The sequence below is a fragment of the Centruroides vittatus genome, unplaced genomic scaffold, assembly GCF_030686945.1.
Source record: "Centruroides vittatus isolate TY-2023 unplaced genomic scaffold, ASM3068694v2 contig_854, whole genome shotgun sequence".
Classification (NCBI taxonomy): Eukaryota; Metazoa; Arthropoda; class Arachnida; order Scorpiones; family Buthidae; genus Centruroides; species Centruroides vittatus.
The window spans coordinates 1741068-1757578 of NW_027122558.1; the positions used below are offsets into that span (position 1 = coordinate 1741068).

General features: G+C 35.5%; 1 protein-coding gene across 3 annotated transcripts in view; it reads right to left on the reverse strand.

Annotated features, from left to right (window-relative positions):
• The window catches only part of LOC136982588 (serine/arginine repetitive matrix protein 2-like), a 145680-nt gene that overhangs the window by 78097 nt on the left and 51072 nt on the right, over positions 1 to 16511 (reverse strand). For all 3 annotated transcript variants that reach the window (XR_010881902.1, XM_067279121.1, XM_067279120.1), the window contains 3 exons: positions 14056 to 14229; positions 13890 to 13979; positions 1540 to 1599 (listed from right to left, as the gene is read on the reverse strand). Coding sequence is in view for 2 of the 3 variants with exons in the window: in XM_067279121.1 (XP_067135222.1) it covers positions 1540 to 1599; positions 13890 to 13979; positions 14056 to 14229 (324 nt within the window). In the remaining variant the exon portion in view is untranslated. The remainder of the gene's footprint in view (positions 1 to 1539; positions 1600 to 13889; positions 13980 to 14055; positions 14230 to 16511) is intronic.

The window sequence follows — 16511 nt, forward strand, 5'->3', positions numbered from 1 at the left end:
TTCTTTCAAATTGCAGTCCAATTATTAAATTTAACAATAGATGGCCTAATACCTGCCTCTAGTGCCAAAGTACTTAGAATTTAATAAATAATAGTAGTAATAATATAGTCTAATATAATCCATCAATTATTTGGCTTTAATACATAACACCTAAGTAAACAGCTGTTTTAGAACCTGAAAAATCCATTTTTCATTATTATTGTGTTGATGGAGTGTTTCCTACATCACATAATGGTGTCTAATGCTGTGCAATGCCAAACCTAAGTCAAAGCATAACAACAGCAAAAGTACTTTGTTTGTTTATTGTTCATCTATGTCTCTGTGTTTAAGAATTTCCTGACTATGCAACTAATTTAGTATGACAGCCCTACATAGTATAATCTATGTGCTGTTGTGAAGCTCTAATATTTTAAGACTTGAGTAATATATGTGATACTATACTTGTGCAAAGAAGACTACTGGCAATTCGTCATAGATGGTTTAATTTATAATTACTTCATTTATTCTGAAGATTATATTCTATCCATAGATGCATATGAAACTGCATAAATACAAGTTAATACATTTAGTTTTGGTTACTACAAAAAAAAATTTAAATGGAATTAAAAATCATTATATGAAGTTAAAATGTTAAAAGTGGACAAAGTAAAATTTCAAAATTAAATAACAAAGAATTCATTTCAATTTTTCAACTGCTAAAATGTAGGTCTTTAAATTCTTTGAATGTGAAAATGCACCCTGACAACAAGCTTAGCAAGCTCAAAAGCAATCGGGCTGACACATCAGAGTAATTTCGCATTAGTTTTCTGCAATAAGATTGTTTTGAAAATGTGTTGAATGCAAAAAACTTTTATCATTTTTCTTAATCTCTTTTTAAATATTAAATTTTTTTTATCATTTCAAAACAGACTGACAATTACATGTAATAGTTCCTAACAGTACACCTAGTTAATTATCCTGCAATTATATAAGATTTTTGCACATAATTCCTTAATAATTAAATCATGCAATCAAATGTTATCATTCTGATAATTTAGTTCTTAAAAAACATCAAAGCAAAACTTCCAAGATAAAATTTTTGTCTTATAAAAGGTTGACTGTATTCATGTGTGGAAATTTTTTCTATTACTCCTTAAAAATATTAATATTTATTATTAGAAGTGTAATCTCAAATTCTAACAATTATGTTAAAGAACATGACAATCTTTCTGTATTAAAATATATTAAACTGCACATATATTGAAACAGAAAGATTTATTTATCTTTAAAAGTTTAAAACATTATTTCCCTTTAAAAATAATTACATTTTACAACAGATATACAATTTTAAATTAAATTATATTAAATATAATTCAAATTTTCCTACGATTATACATTTTTAAAAAATATACTTGTATAGCATACATTCTTAATTAAAATGGAGCATAATATACGCACATATTATATAAACAATAAATACAAATAATTTTTATCTAATTATAAACTTCATTTATATGTTAAATGAAGGGATGTTTGGTAATAGATAGTTGAGTCACTCACCGCTCCCTTCTATGCTTCTTCGAGGACTTTTTCTTTTTCATACGGACAGGACTTTCGGATCTATAATTAAATTACCTTTTACTTATTTTACTTAGTTTTTACTTATTTGTAATTCTTACATTTAAAATTTATCTTCTTTAAAATGTTCTACTTTTTATTGCTATATTAATTTTTAAGACAATTTATTTTACACAAAAATTAAAATACCAAACTGTTAGAAAAATATAAATGGAAACAATTATACAATGATTTATTATTGTGAATTCACAATAAATAAGCCATGTGGAATATTGATATCCAAACAAAAACATCGTAGATGTAAAATAATTGCACAAAGTAAAAAACTGTGACAATTTAGATGAGTCAAATATTTTTCCTTACGACATTTCCTTTGGTAAGGATAAGTTTGGCACTTCAAAGTGAAAATTAGAAAAATGCATGTAAAACTCTTGTGGGTATTAAATGAGCTTTCTAGACCCAGTAGTTTCCCTCTAAGGGCATCTGAAGTGCCAGATGAAGAAAAAGAAGAAAATACAGCTTTTTTTGTCAAACTTTGCCCTTTTTGATTGCTTATATTTCAGCAACCCTTTTATAGAAAAATCTGAAATTTTGCACACTGTCTAAGAAAACAATTATCTTTTGAACTAGATATCCAAAATTACTATATGCTTTTGGGGAGCAGAGAAATCAACTCCTAAAAATTGGCAACTTGATTCCCGTAAGTACGTATGGTCGGTCAGTAACTCTTACTTGGCATTTTGCCGTAAAAATCTGTTAAAACTTATCCAACCTATTATAACAGAAAAATTAATTTAATTGTTCTATAGTTGAATCCAAATCAAATTACCATATTTGCCCAAATGTTAATCAATTTTTCTTTGCAGTTTTAAAGTTGCAAACGGTTACTCTCGACTCACATATCAATCTTGACTAATATTCAAATCCAATTAAAGTTTACCATGCACAAAACCAACACAAGCACTATGGAAAGACAAATTTACTAATAAAAATTAGATTCACTTGAATCTTTAACTGGTGTGTATTACAATTAAATCTGGTAAATTGAATGCTTTCTTGACATCTGGGTTCTTCAGGCATATTTTAATTGTAATTTAGCTGGATCTTCTAAAACAAATACGAATATAAAATTCAAAAATATTCAAATGTAGTGATGGAAATTTTGTATGTTAAGCTCCTCTGTACATCTTGTGAGAAGTTTAAATACGTTTGAACATACCGACGGTTGTTCAAAAAGAAAAATTTACTAATGTTTTTGTCTATATGAAATAGACATAATCACATACAAATGATATAGAACATAGTTACAATATTTTATTTGATATAGAACAAACATGGCTAACAAAAATAGAATGTTTTTTTTAAATGTTCAAACTGATTACATAATTAGAATACATTGCATTAAAATTTATATGTTACGTTTCGGATAGAATTTCAAAATATGTATATTATTTAAACAATAAACGAATAAATAATGAATTAATTTCATATTAATTATTATGAAATAACTTAAATTACCATTAATGCGAGTTTGTGTTGGTGGAATCTAGTTCAAAAATGGTGCGCCATGCTGTGGAGAGTGTGTCTGTTTCCTTGAAGCATTCACAAAACCCAATAAGATTGGCCAACAGTTACATACAGTAGTGGATAAAACTACTTCTCCCACTATTAAAATAGAGAGACTACTTAACAAATACATCACTAGCAATATAGATAAACATATGTACACTGTCACTAGTCCAGAACAAGTACTTCAAAAATTATGGGATCTTAACAACTCACACAGTGATGTATTTCACAGTATGTGACTATGAAGCAATGTTCCCTTCTATAAAACTGGAACCCTGTTTCTGCAAACTGAGAAAGTTTCTTCTGGCAAAGGTGGAGGGCACTTATAAGTATCTCTCTCATGTGTTAGATCCAATGCACTTGATGATGAACTCTTCCTTCTTCAAATTTGAAGATGTTAACTACCTATAGATAAGGGGTGTACCAATGTTAGGAACTCTGTGTGAATTAGTGGTCAGAAAACACGAGAATGCCATATTATGTAAATTTCAGGAAGACATAGCATTGTTTGTCAGATACATTGATGACATTCTCATAGTATGGAAGAATATACCTAACCTTGACTCGGTACTTAGGTACTTTACTGTTAACCCCCTGTGACCTGTCATTCAGAGTTGAGCAACTCATACAATGGTACATTTTTTTAGATACCAACATCAAAATGGAACACGGTCATCTTTCCACCTGTGTTTTCTGTAAAGAGTCATATTCACCTCTATTTATACCTAACCATTGGCATGACCCTTATTGTTACAAAGTCTCCACTTTTTGATCTCTGGTAAAAAGGGCCCACACACATTGTTCAGAGCTAGGGTTTGGAAAGTCCTGACAGTCTCAAAGTCCCGGGACACAAGACAACCCACGATCAAAATCCTGGGACTTCGAGACTTCTCAGAATAAAATTATAATCGAGTTCATTTTTAGCAAGATGTATCAACAAAAAGCAATTTTAGTAAAAATCAACATTTAGTGAACATAAAATCAAATCCTAACATTTATAACGTTAATTAAAGTCTAAACAATTCGTATGTTTAATTCTTATAATCATAAATTCATTTTTCGGCAGTAAAATCTTATAATTATAAAACCAACTTAATAATCACCAACATAGTAATCATAGGAATTAGACTTATTCTCTGATTTAATAAAGTAGTCATTTAAAAAAAATCAGAGCATTAACAGCTTTGTCTGACAATCCGTTTTTTATTTTTGTAACAATGCCTCCAAACAAGAAGACTCTCTCGTTTTCAACAGATGTCAGTTTTATTGTGCTTAAAGCTTTATAAAGCAGTTCCAAACTTTCAGTATGTTTTCCAATTGCTTCAAATAACTAGAACTCCTTTTTTTAATGTTACTCTTGATTCTTTTGCAAGGATTTCAGGTACATTTTCTTTGATTTTTTTGATTGCCTGTTCCATTTGACTTTGAAAGACTCATTGGGCTCGTTGTGTACTGTAGAGCTACTGGTACTGGGTTCGGCATCCATTATTTCCAAATCTCGTGTTTGGATACGAGGGATATTTTCAAAAAGTCTGCAATACAGATCTTCCGCAAAAACAATAAGTGCAGTTTTATTCAAATTCAAAGTAAAAAAATCCATATTTTGAGACTGTGAGCTGTGGTGGCCAGTGTGCAAATATTTTAACAAACATATAACCCATTGTAATCTTTCTTCTAGATGGGCGTTTCAAAAAACTGCACTGCCAGATTATCATTTGTCGTCGTCAGTTGAATTTTTTTCAGTAAAACACCAATTATTGCTTCGGCTGTGAGTAACAAAGAGTTTTGTCTGCTTACACCTGTCTTGACTGGCTGCATAAAAGTAATGACTGACTGCAAAAGAAGATTGTCTTCATTCCATTTGTCTAACATGTTTAAATTAATCAACGCTTTCTTTACGCAATTTTTGAGCTTCAGAAACCTTTCTGCCATTACAATTATAGAATTCCACCTCGTTTTGACATCCAGTAATAAACTGAGTTCTATCCCAAATTCTGATTTAACATATTTCTGTAATTTGCTGTTTTTCGGTGGACTCTTTCTAAACAATTTCAATAGGAATCGAATTTCATCAAGCACTATTTTAATTTCATCAATTGGTTGTAATGGGTAGTTTGATTCGTGGCTGGCATTGCAGTCCTCTTCTTCATCAGAAGAGTTTTTGTTCTCCACGATTTCATCATCACTATCATCAGTATCTTCGGAGGTAGAAGCTGTGGATGTGGCAGTAGCCTGATTTTTTTTTTTATAAAATTTGTCTACAACTCCTAGATATATTGTGCAGTTCAAGCATAGGATCAGCTCTTGCTGGGGCTTTCCCTTCCAAACTTCTTCATTATGTTTGGACCATTGCTGGTGGTGGCCACAATATGTTTTTCAAAATCCAATTGAAATCTTTTCAATGTATCTTCAACTATTTGGTCTCTTTGGCACTGCATTTTCTGGGTATATACACTAATCCCAAATTGAAAACTTCTTTGTTCACACCATGCAGACACAAATTAAAATACCTCCGGTTTCGGACACTGATCCATTCGTCAACTGAAAGACTGAAATATGTACCAGAAGCGACAAAATCTTTTAAAGTCTGAATCATTTCTTCTTTTCTCTCTTCATAATAACTCAATATGATTTTCGTGACATCAGTTTCGTTCTTAGGCATTTTATAACCTCTCTGGATAATACTCTCACAAATAAATTTACTCTTTGTGATTGTCCTTATTGTAAGTCCATCCTTTACTGACAAATGGGAAATTATTTCAGGCAAAGACTTTTTTGCAACATATCCTATTATTGTAGACTGCTTTTCAGTTTTAATTTTTTTCGATTCCAGTTGGCAAGATGACCCAGGCTGTATAACTGATTTTGATTCTTCCGGCTGATTTACAAAAATATTGTGGACTCTTTGGAGGTGCCTGTCAAGGCCTGTAGTATTCGACCCTTTGCATGAAATTTGTTTTTAACATAATGAGCAGTGTGCAGTTGATTTGTTTATTTTTTTATAATGTTTCCATACTTTTGCTATACATTTCATATTAAATGAATAAGTTGGTATCTATTTAAATTTGTTGATGATCTGTAACAATAATAATAATCCAAAATTAATGTTATATCTTTGTTTACTGAGTGTCACTATCATATCAATTACTTCTTTTTATAAAATAACAAATCTCATCCAATATAAACGTCTAACTGAAGTAAACAAAATCTAGTGTTTGTTTAAACTTACATGAGATGGACGTCGTTTCCACGAGTGTCACAACACAACCACACACAGCACTTCACCTCATAAAGTGAAATTGAAGACTCACTGACTTAGCTGACAGTGCTGACACAGACAGTCACAAATATCACAATCTCATAAACAAACATCACAAAATAACAATATGGCGGCGAACGCATTTATTGTGTACTCACTCAGTAAGTTACATAGGAGTATCAAGTAATTACTCGTTAAGCTAACAGATGATGCTCTCAATGACAGATTGCAGGAAGCTAATAACGTTTATTATGACCTTTTAAAAATAACATTATTACAATACAATTTCGACAAACATGTCTCAAGTCTCAACCCGAGACAATTAAATTTAGAAAAAGTCCCGGGATTTCGAGACACGAGACGTCCCAATACCCAAATCCTATTCAGAGCAAAATGAAAAGGAAAACAAATTGTCTTTGATCAAGGCCCTAGAGCAAGCAGCATGGATACCCATCCTCTTTGGTCAAACATCTCATAAAACAATATATAAATAAGGGAAACAGAACTATTCTACAAAAAGAACGAATGAAAGTTATCACATACAACGAAACACTTTCTAATATATATAGAGAAATCACTAGAACCACTAAGGTGCACTTACCATATCGACACTCTCCAACAATCTTTTCCCTCATCAGAAATGATAAAAAGAACTCATCACTCATTCTCTTCAGGGGATTATACAGTACCTCTTTACAAAGACCGAGTTTACCACTCATTAATATACATTGGAGCAACGGCAAGAGGTCTTGCCACAATGACGAAGAAACATGAATATTCCATAAGAAAAAAAGCCGACAATTATGGCATTAGCAACAAATGCGGGCAGTGAGGATGTCTGGGTTGATCTATTGTTACACAAAGTGTCAGATAAAGCACAAAGTTGTTACACAAAGTGTCAGATAAAGCACAAAGTTGTTACACAAAGTGTCAGATAAAGCACAACTCAAACACCTCAAGGCAGTTGAGTTCTATTGTGCAAGTAAAAAGGGAGTCACTATTAACTTCAAGAAACAGACACACTCCACAGCATGGCACAGCATTTTTGTACTAGATTCCACTGACACAAACTCACATTAATGAGAAATTAATTCATTATTTATTCATTTATTGTTTAAATAATATGTTTGGGATAGAATTTCAAAATATGTATAACATAAATTTTAACAAAATATATTCTAATTATGTAATCAATTTCAATATTTAAAAACACATTCTATTTTTGTTAGCCATTTTTGTTTTATATCATTTATACCTGATGTCTATTTCATATAGACAAAAATGTTAGTAAAATTGTCTTTTCATAGTACTGGTGTTGGTTTTGTGTGTGGTGTATTTATACATACCCAGTTTTGGAAATACAGTGGAACCTAAAGAATAATTAACACATTTGTGTTGCGGCATTATTAACAGGGGAAGAAATTACTTACATAGGAGCAACCACAAGAATGCTACACACCCGCATACTTGAACACCAAGAAGATATCAGAAACAATAAACCAACAACAGAATTAGCTAGAAAAGTATTAAATCAAGATTTTCTTCCACTTTGGGGAACACAAAAATGCTAAAACCTTGCAACGATCGAAGAGAGCCTTTATAAGAGAGCCTTGCAACGATCGAAGAGAGATTCATATGGGAGAGCCTTTACATAGCCACCTTAACACCGTGCAATGCATCAACATTAGAAATTCCACAATTATGGATAACTTTATTTACACAATCCAGATTATAAATTGTCTCTGTTAGGTACACCACAAATACGGCACCTTTATCTTTATTTTATATTAGAGTAGCATGTTATATCAGCCTGTTTTTACATCCATAAAAATTTATTACATTTTAATATGTTTAATTGAATTCCACGCATGTGTTTTACGTAATTTAAATAGTCTGTTAAAAAAGCTAATTTATTCGAAAACCACAATATTCGATTTCGCCTGAAGATGACAACAGTAAGTTGTTGAAAGTACTTGCATTTAAATGTGAAACATTTCAATTAACTGTTAATAACGCCGCAACACAAATGTGTTAATTATTCTTTATTTTATGTTGGCGTGAAGTGTGTTAATACTATTTTGTTAAAGTGGGACCTTGCTTAACGAGCATAATTTGTTCCAGAATCTTACTCATAATGCGAAATACTTGTTAATTTACGCAAAACAGTTTTTCCCATATAAATGAATGTAAATACGCATTTCATGCTGAAAAAATACTCAAATATTTTATGTATAAAATTTATTTTAAAAAAATATACAATATACATTGTTAAGGAGTGTGGGATCATCATCTTTTCTTCTAGAATGGAATGAACCAACCTGGAATGCAAATTTGATTTGCAGAAAACAAAAAAATTCAAAAATATGTCTCAAACAGCCAAACAATATGCCAAATTCTTGAGCTATGCAAAGGCTATAATTACTTTTAGAAATTAAGTTGACTGGAGGTAGATAGTTATGCTGCTATCTCGTATTAAATTTAATAATTATAAATAATTGCAGTGGAACCTCGGTATACGACCTTAATCCGTTCCTGATGTTCAGACTTATACCGAATAGGACAGTACGTATCCAAACCAATGTTTCCCATAAGAAGTAATGTAAAAATGATTAATCCGTTCTCATGTAAAAAAAACCCTCTTGATATGATATATTAATGGGGTGTAAAATAATTTAAACACCGTTTGAGCACATTAATAAAACAATAAATTTTATTATAGATTTTAAAAGTTATTACAGTATATTGCATTATATTACAGTAGAGAGTCGAAAATCGGCACCCTGGTAATCGGAATCGCCCGATAATCGGCACGATTTTCAGTCGGACTGTGTCGTGCTAAATCGAACGTTTTTGATACTAAATTTACTTCTAAAGTATAATTTTCATGTTTTTTATATTCTTCAATATATTTATTTTGTTTGTACAAAATACAGAAATAATTTTTAACGATACGATAGCCTCGATTATTATTATAAAAATTTTCGTTAGGCTTAAAATCGACGAAAATTCGACACGAAGCGACACGCAACGGAGAAAAATTTGAACATCGGACAGGTTAATATATTTTTTCGTACATAGACCGTAATCGGAACAAATCCCTAATCTGAACAACCCCAGTTCCCAATTGATGCCGATTTTCGACTCTCTACTGTATTTAAATCATTAAATCAAAATCAAATTAAATTAAACTCTCCTTATTACTAATAATCTGTTTAGAAATTGATTGAACCCCTTTCGCAACGTTAGCAGACTTAATAATGTCGATATCGTCGTTCTCGGAATACGGTATGCAACAGTTAAATCTCGAACACCCATGCCACCTTCGTATTTTTCAACAATCTCTTTTTTCAGTTTCATCGTGATTCTAGCCATTTTTTTAGTTTTCTGTTGCTTTTCATTTGCCTTTTTGCAATTCATGATTAATAAAAATAATAAAATTTTACTTACAAATTAAAATCAGAAGAAATTTAACAAAGTTATAAACTGTGGGACCGGGGTTGTCTAGTCTGGTCTAGTACACCGATAGTGCTTCTTGTTCATAGATGGCGGATATAATTGAATTAAGTGGTATACCGAGCAAAATTTGTTTCGTCCAAACAGGACGTATTCCGAATTGGACGTATTCTAAAGCAGACGTGTACTGAGGTTCCACTGTAATTTATAATTTAGACATTTTTAAAATTTAAGTTGGAATTGGTCATTAAATTTAATATGAGATGGCAGTGTAACTGTCTACCTCTAGTCAAATTATTTAATTTCTAGTATTTAATTATAGCCTTTACATAGCCCAAGAATTTGGCATGGTGTTTATTATGTAACGGACCATGGTTGTTGATGTTTACATGTAATATGTGTTTGGAAAAATATGTAATCACAAATGACACTTAAGATGCTAGCGGAATGAGTGCTAAACATAGACGGATGGAGCATGAGCAGAATCCGGGACTTACCCTCTCCTCATCACTCATCACTCATTACTCAAAACATTGCTGGGTTAAGCGAGTCATTTTCTTTACAATTTGTTTTACTCGTTATGAGGATTACTCGTTAAGCGAAGTTCCACTATATACCAATTAAAGTTTCCTTTCATATCAAGAACTGTCTGTAATACATGTCCTACAAAGTTAATGCAATGATAAAATTTGGTGCGTCAATTATTTATCGATGCCGAACGCTAGGAGAGTTTCAACCATTATGCCGTAGTCCTCAAACTACGTACGAGAGTTAAGCATTTCTCACGATTACAAATAACCAACATTTGACCCGTTCAAAAACACTACCCACACCGATTTCGGAGAAGTTACGATACAAACAGTTAACAAATAAAGAAATGTATTTTACTTTTTTCTTTTTTATCCATATGCATTTTGACAAACTATTGGGCCTCATCGGTGGATAGTGATATTTGTTTTACATCAGCGCTTTTATACCTTACAAAGCTATCCCGGCATGCATCATTTGGGTAGGGTTGCATACACAGGGGCAAGACAATACTAAAATTGAGCATACCGTGGCAAAAATTTGCTGCCCAACATCGTGACGACATCACAATAAATATACTGGATTCTCGACGTATCATTTTTTGCAGAACTCGGGGGGAACGACTTATGCGGGAAAATGATCAACACAAGAGATTTACGACGTCGGAGTTTTTATTGTTTATCTCGTATAGAACGTGCATTTTCCAGCAATAGGCTTATATGACGACTTTCTGTAATACTAAATGATAGAGTATGTGCACAGACTTTTTTAAAATGTAGAATAAATCATAGTTAAAAATACTGAAATTTGTTCTATTTTCTCTATTAATTCTGACGAATTTCCTTCTATTTTTTTCCTCTATACGAATTTCTATATGAATCCTCTATAATTTTCAATTTTCAACAAGGGTTCCAACTTTTCTCACTTGTCCAGACACAATCTCTACCTCAAGACAACATGCTAATTTCAACCAGCGTAGGAACAAATTTAGGAACAAATATCACCAATAAAGTACAGTATTTTGTAAAGCAGTAGACAAAAAGTAGTCAAAAATTACAATAAAAACTGGTTAGCTGTAGTCAAAGGTTTAACTGTTAAATTTGGCACGCTTTTATTTTTAGTACAGGAACATCGGTGTTTCTATTGCGAGTAAAACGATCGATGCAGGAAAACATTTTGCTTTCAGTTAAAATACAGAACGAACACTGCAAAAAAATTAAAAAACCAAACGATGCGGAAACGAAAAATACGGGAAAAATTAACATTATATATACGGGTCCTTATTTGGACCGGAGAAAACAACCGATAGATGCGGGAAAACGATCGATACGGGAACGATAAATCGAGAATCCACGGTAATTGCTCGTTTTGTTAATATAATTACATAATAAGAATCAGACGGGTCCATTTTGTCAAACTCGAAAATGATTTTTAAGATCACTTATAACTTTTTAACGAACAAGAATGACGTAAAGATAAAATATGCCATTTAATCAGCCTAAAACTATTTTCTGGGATTTAAATACAGACAATTAGAGCTGAATGATTTGCAACGTTCAGTAAAAGCGACTTTGAAACTAAATTTGTGAGAAATAAAGGTAATTTTAAGTTACATTTCGGACTGCACAATTTGCATTCATTTTAATCCAGAAAATTCTTTTATACTAATTAAATGGTACTTTTTAGCCGTCATCGAAACTTTAACGTTACCTTTGCTCATTAAAAAGTTTATAACATCAAATAATCTTAATCGTTGTCAACAAAACAGTCGATCCGATTCTCCGCAGATGACTTCAAATGTATTATCCCACTATTAATACATTAACAAAATTCATATATCTTCGGTATCTTTAAACTATAAAAAAATACAACGAACTTTACCAGTCACCCCATATAGTAAAAAATAGGGCGGATTTCCATTCGAGGAAACGAAGTCGACCCATTTTCACCAATCGTAGCACAGTTTACAATAAAACAGATTTTTATTCGTGCAGGTTTGTTACCAGTTACGCCATCCGGACCTCGGTCGGATCTTGGCTTGGAGAACTATTGCTTTAGATTTAATCACATTTGCCGTTTTTATCGTTTCCTGGATAATAATAACAGTAAACGCCGTCGACTTCGGCATCTCAAACCCGGCCGCAAGTTTCTCTTTCTCCCCCGCGACCTTCGCATTGGATTTCGTTACTTCCGCACTATGGCCACAATCATACAACGGAAAGCGTCTAAATTTACGTTTAAAAAAAAGCACCGAAAACATACGAGCACAATTCGGGAAACGCTGTTGCGGCAACACGGAGAAAACTCAGGAGCGCAACAGACGGCATTTATATGACAAGAGAGCTTTTTACCGCATGTGTAGATGGAACGTTTAAGTATCGTTCGAACTCCGGATTAGATACACTCAAATTTAGCTTTCGAACCGCGGAAAATTTAAAGTTAGAGTCGTCCGAAGCACGAGATACCACCGTATAAAATAACTTATTTACACTTTTACACTTCACACACGTTTCGTATGTTTATGTTTTAAGCTTCTTTAATTTAATTTTTAACGGAAAAACAAGCGGATGGTCACAGCACTCGTACCCAGTTCCAGAACCCCCAATAAACTATATATATATATATATATATTCGAAGCAGAGCCGTAACTAGAGTATGGCCAACCTGGCTCCCATTATAGGCGCCGATTTAATAAAGGCGTCAACGAGAAGGTTTCGGAATAATATTTATTCGAAATTAATAACACAAAAACACTTCTATAATTATATTTATATAGTATTTGTTATCTGTAATTTCTACGAACATATATTTCAGAAATAAACCACCATTTTTAGTTTTATTTAATAACAAAAATTAAAAAGGCGCCATTTTTATTCTTGGCCATAGGCGTCCAAAATCCTAGATACGGCACTAATTCGAAGGTAAATCCAAGCTAAGTTAATACACTATCTAAGAGTAAGAAACACGTCACATTAAAATATAAAAACACGGGAAATAATAATCCTAAACAAATACCATATCTACATTATACGAAATTTATACAATATAACCAATTTTGTACGCTACGCGCACATTAACTACAAATTATAACTTACGTAAGATTAACTACAAAACAGAAGCGAAAATGCGCGTAAGAAATAGTTTCTTATTCTAATTTTTATTTCTATTGGGAAAACAAGTAATTTAATTTTTTTAAAAAGTTTGTATTTATTTAAAAGGTAAAGAAGATGCACAATTTCGACGGGCCGACAAAAAGTCCACTGCACAAACACCGTCGGACGTCAATAATAATTAAAAACAACAACCGACCGATCGAGGCACCTGCCGACGGGTTCGACGGCGCCCCGTAATCGGAAGAGAGATTTAAAGAGAAAACGGAGGAGGAAAAGACTCGACGTTTCCTTCCACGCACTTCGAATCGGTAAAAGAAGCGGCCAAAAACGGAAGGCTTTTTACGCGGTCGACAACAAAAAATTTCTGGCGGCGCGAGAAGAAAGAAAACGGGTCCGAAGCCAAGACTCACCCTTCTCTGCACTTTTTCTTCTTCTTGACTTTTTCTTTCTCTCCGACCGGAGGGGGAGAATCGTCGTCGTCGTCGTCGTCTTTCACCAACCTGCAAGACACCAAACGAAAGCGTTAGCGACGGAAGGAAGGCGACCGCCGGCGAAAAAAAAAAAAGACGCACTCACCCGTACTGTTTGTTCTTTTCGGCCAGGGCGGCGGCGGCCGCCGCCGCCTCCTTCCTCTTCCGATCGGGATCCAGGGAACTGCCCTCCACGAAAAACGGACTGATACCAAAAGCTTCTTTCACCCGTCGGTTCTTTTCTCGGTTGGCTTCCGCCATCTGGTGGCTTTCCTTGACGCTAAATAAGCAAAAGTCCAGAGTCGGTACCGAAAGAGCTCGCACACAAAAAAGCCTGAGGAACCACACCTCTACCGGCCACCCGGTTTCGGGTGGTCGATACAGGTGCGGTTCCTCGGACTTTTCGCGGTCGACTGTTCCGCCCTCGACCGGATATGATCCCCCAAATCGGACCGCGACCTTTCACCGGTCGGACGCGCCACCGCGCCAGCTCGGAGTAACCCGCTCAACCGTCGGCATTATATAGTTTTATGGGCGCGGGACTGGCTCCCACCCGGGCGTCCGGGCCAGAGCGACGGCCGGCAACGCGGCGCGCGAGTAAGCGCAGAGCACGGAGAACGGGCGATATGCGGGCACGGATTAATTCAATGATTCTCAACCACTTTTCGTCACGGTACACTTTTAACAATTTAAAAATTTGGCGGCACACACGGTTACTTCGGTAAGTACCGCAGGACAACCGGTGACGTCATAACAATAATTTTTAAACGCGGTTATTTAGGTCACGTTTTCTAAATGCTTTGGTAACTACCGGCAGTTACCGGTAACACCAGTTACAATTTCCAAACGCGCCCTTGGTAGGTAAAACTAATTGAACCACTTGTCTGACGTCGCTTATGTATAAGTATTTGCAGTGGTGGCACACTTCAAAAATCTCGCGGCACAGTGGTTGAGAATCACTGGGTTAAATGTTAAGTTATGGCAACGCAACACTTGTGCGAGCTGGCTAGGGGAGATGCCTTCTGGGAGGACTTTTAAGGGAAACTAATTCCTATTTAAGCGTTACAGACGTGGAGAAAACCCGGAAAACCACGTGGCCAACCCGTCCGAGCGAGGCGCGAACCCAGGACCTAACTCCCAGTGTTCGGGGTACTAAAGACCGCGTGGCCACTGATGGGCGGGCCCACGGGTTAAAAACTGACATTGGGAGGCGAATATCTGGCCGAGGGTGGCACGTACGGGTAGGGTTCCGACTTTTTTTGATGGTTTACGATTCTGGGTGGGTGTGAAACCCCCGTTTCGGAGCCGGAATATTACGCAAGAAAGGGAAGTTTCCTTTTTTACAGCTCCCCCTACAAAAACACGAAAAATTGAAAAATAATTACGTAATTAATTTACTTAAATGTTTCTTTAACCGGCAACTACCGAAAAAAAGCCGGTAATAAAGATTACAAAGTCTTTACGCAGAAAGTCTAAGAGAAAAGAAAAAAGCACCGACGTTTCCAAAAAGTTACTATTCCAGCGGTCCCACCGCACCCCGCCGCGGAGACCCGGTGGAAATCCGTCGGCGCTTCTACGTAGAACGCGCGGCAGACGAAGCCGGAAAAGAGAAAATGACAGGCAAAGGGGTCAAGGGCAAAGATGACGTACCGCGTTCCGTAAGGAAATTCTTCACTTTAGAAACAAGAGCGGCGTTCTCTCTAATCGAAAAGCGTTCAAAATAGGGAGACGCCGCCAATCCGAAAACCCGGGTCCGGCCCAATTCTGTTAGGACGGAGGGCTTGACTTATTTTACGGTCCGGGCGGCGTCGACGTACGCGCCTGGCCATACAGGCAGAATTTTCGCTGGGAGGTTCGAATGGAAGAGTATTTTCCGCAGTAAAATAACAATATGGTAGAATACTAAAAACGGACTCTCCACGTCCCGTTGAAAAAAAAGGGGGCAATTATTTGACGGGAGGCGGTGGCCGGGCCGGGTGGCAATTTTTAATGGCATTTTTAATTTAAAGTATACGCTCTGCGCCCGAAATTAGTAGCGGCTGCCCCCACATGTCGCACTCTTTCCTTTAGCCATAGAGCGGTGTCAGTGATTTATCTAAGAACTGGGCGAGAACTAAAGAACGAGACGGCAAAAAGATGTATTTAATGGAACAACGTCCGGCCGAGAGCGTTAGAAATTCTTTCTTTCCAAAAGGTAAACGTTAAAGGCACGAATTGTCGGGGAGAGTTTCGGAGTTAGGACGGCCCCGGGTCGAACGTTGACGTCCTCGGGCCGGGTAACCACCGTAATCGATCTTTTCCTCGACTTTTTAGGCAATTCCCGAGAATTTACCCGACCCTCCGAGCTTTCCGGCCCGCGGCCGACTCTTAATCCTTCGGTGGGCCTTTCATTACGCCGTAATGAAAGGCCCACCGAAGGATTACGGCGGCGGGCGTAAAATCGCCCTCTCCCCGATTAAAAGGCTAAAACGTAATAAAAAGGCAGGAAGGAGACTTACCGCCCGCGATCCGCCGGAGACTGTCGGTCGGTCAGCGCGGTACGGGCGGGAGAAGCGGGCCGTT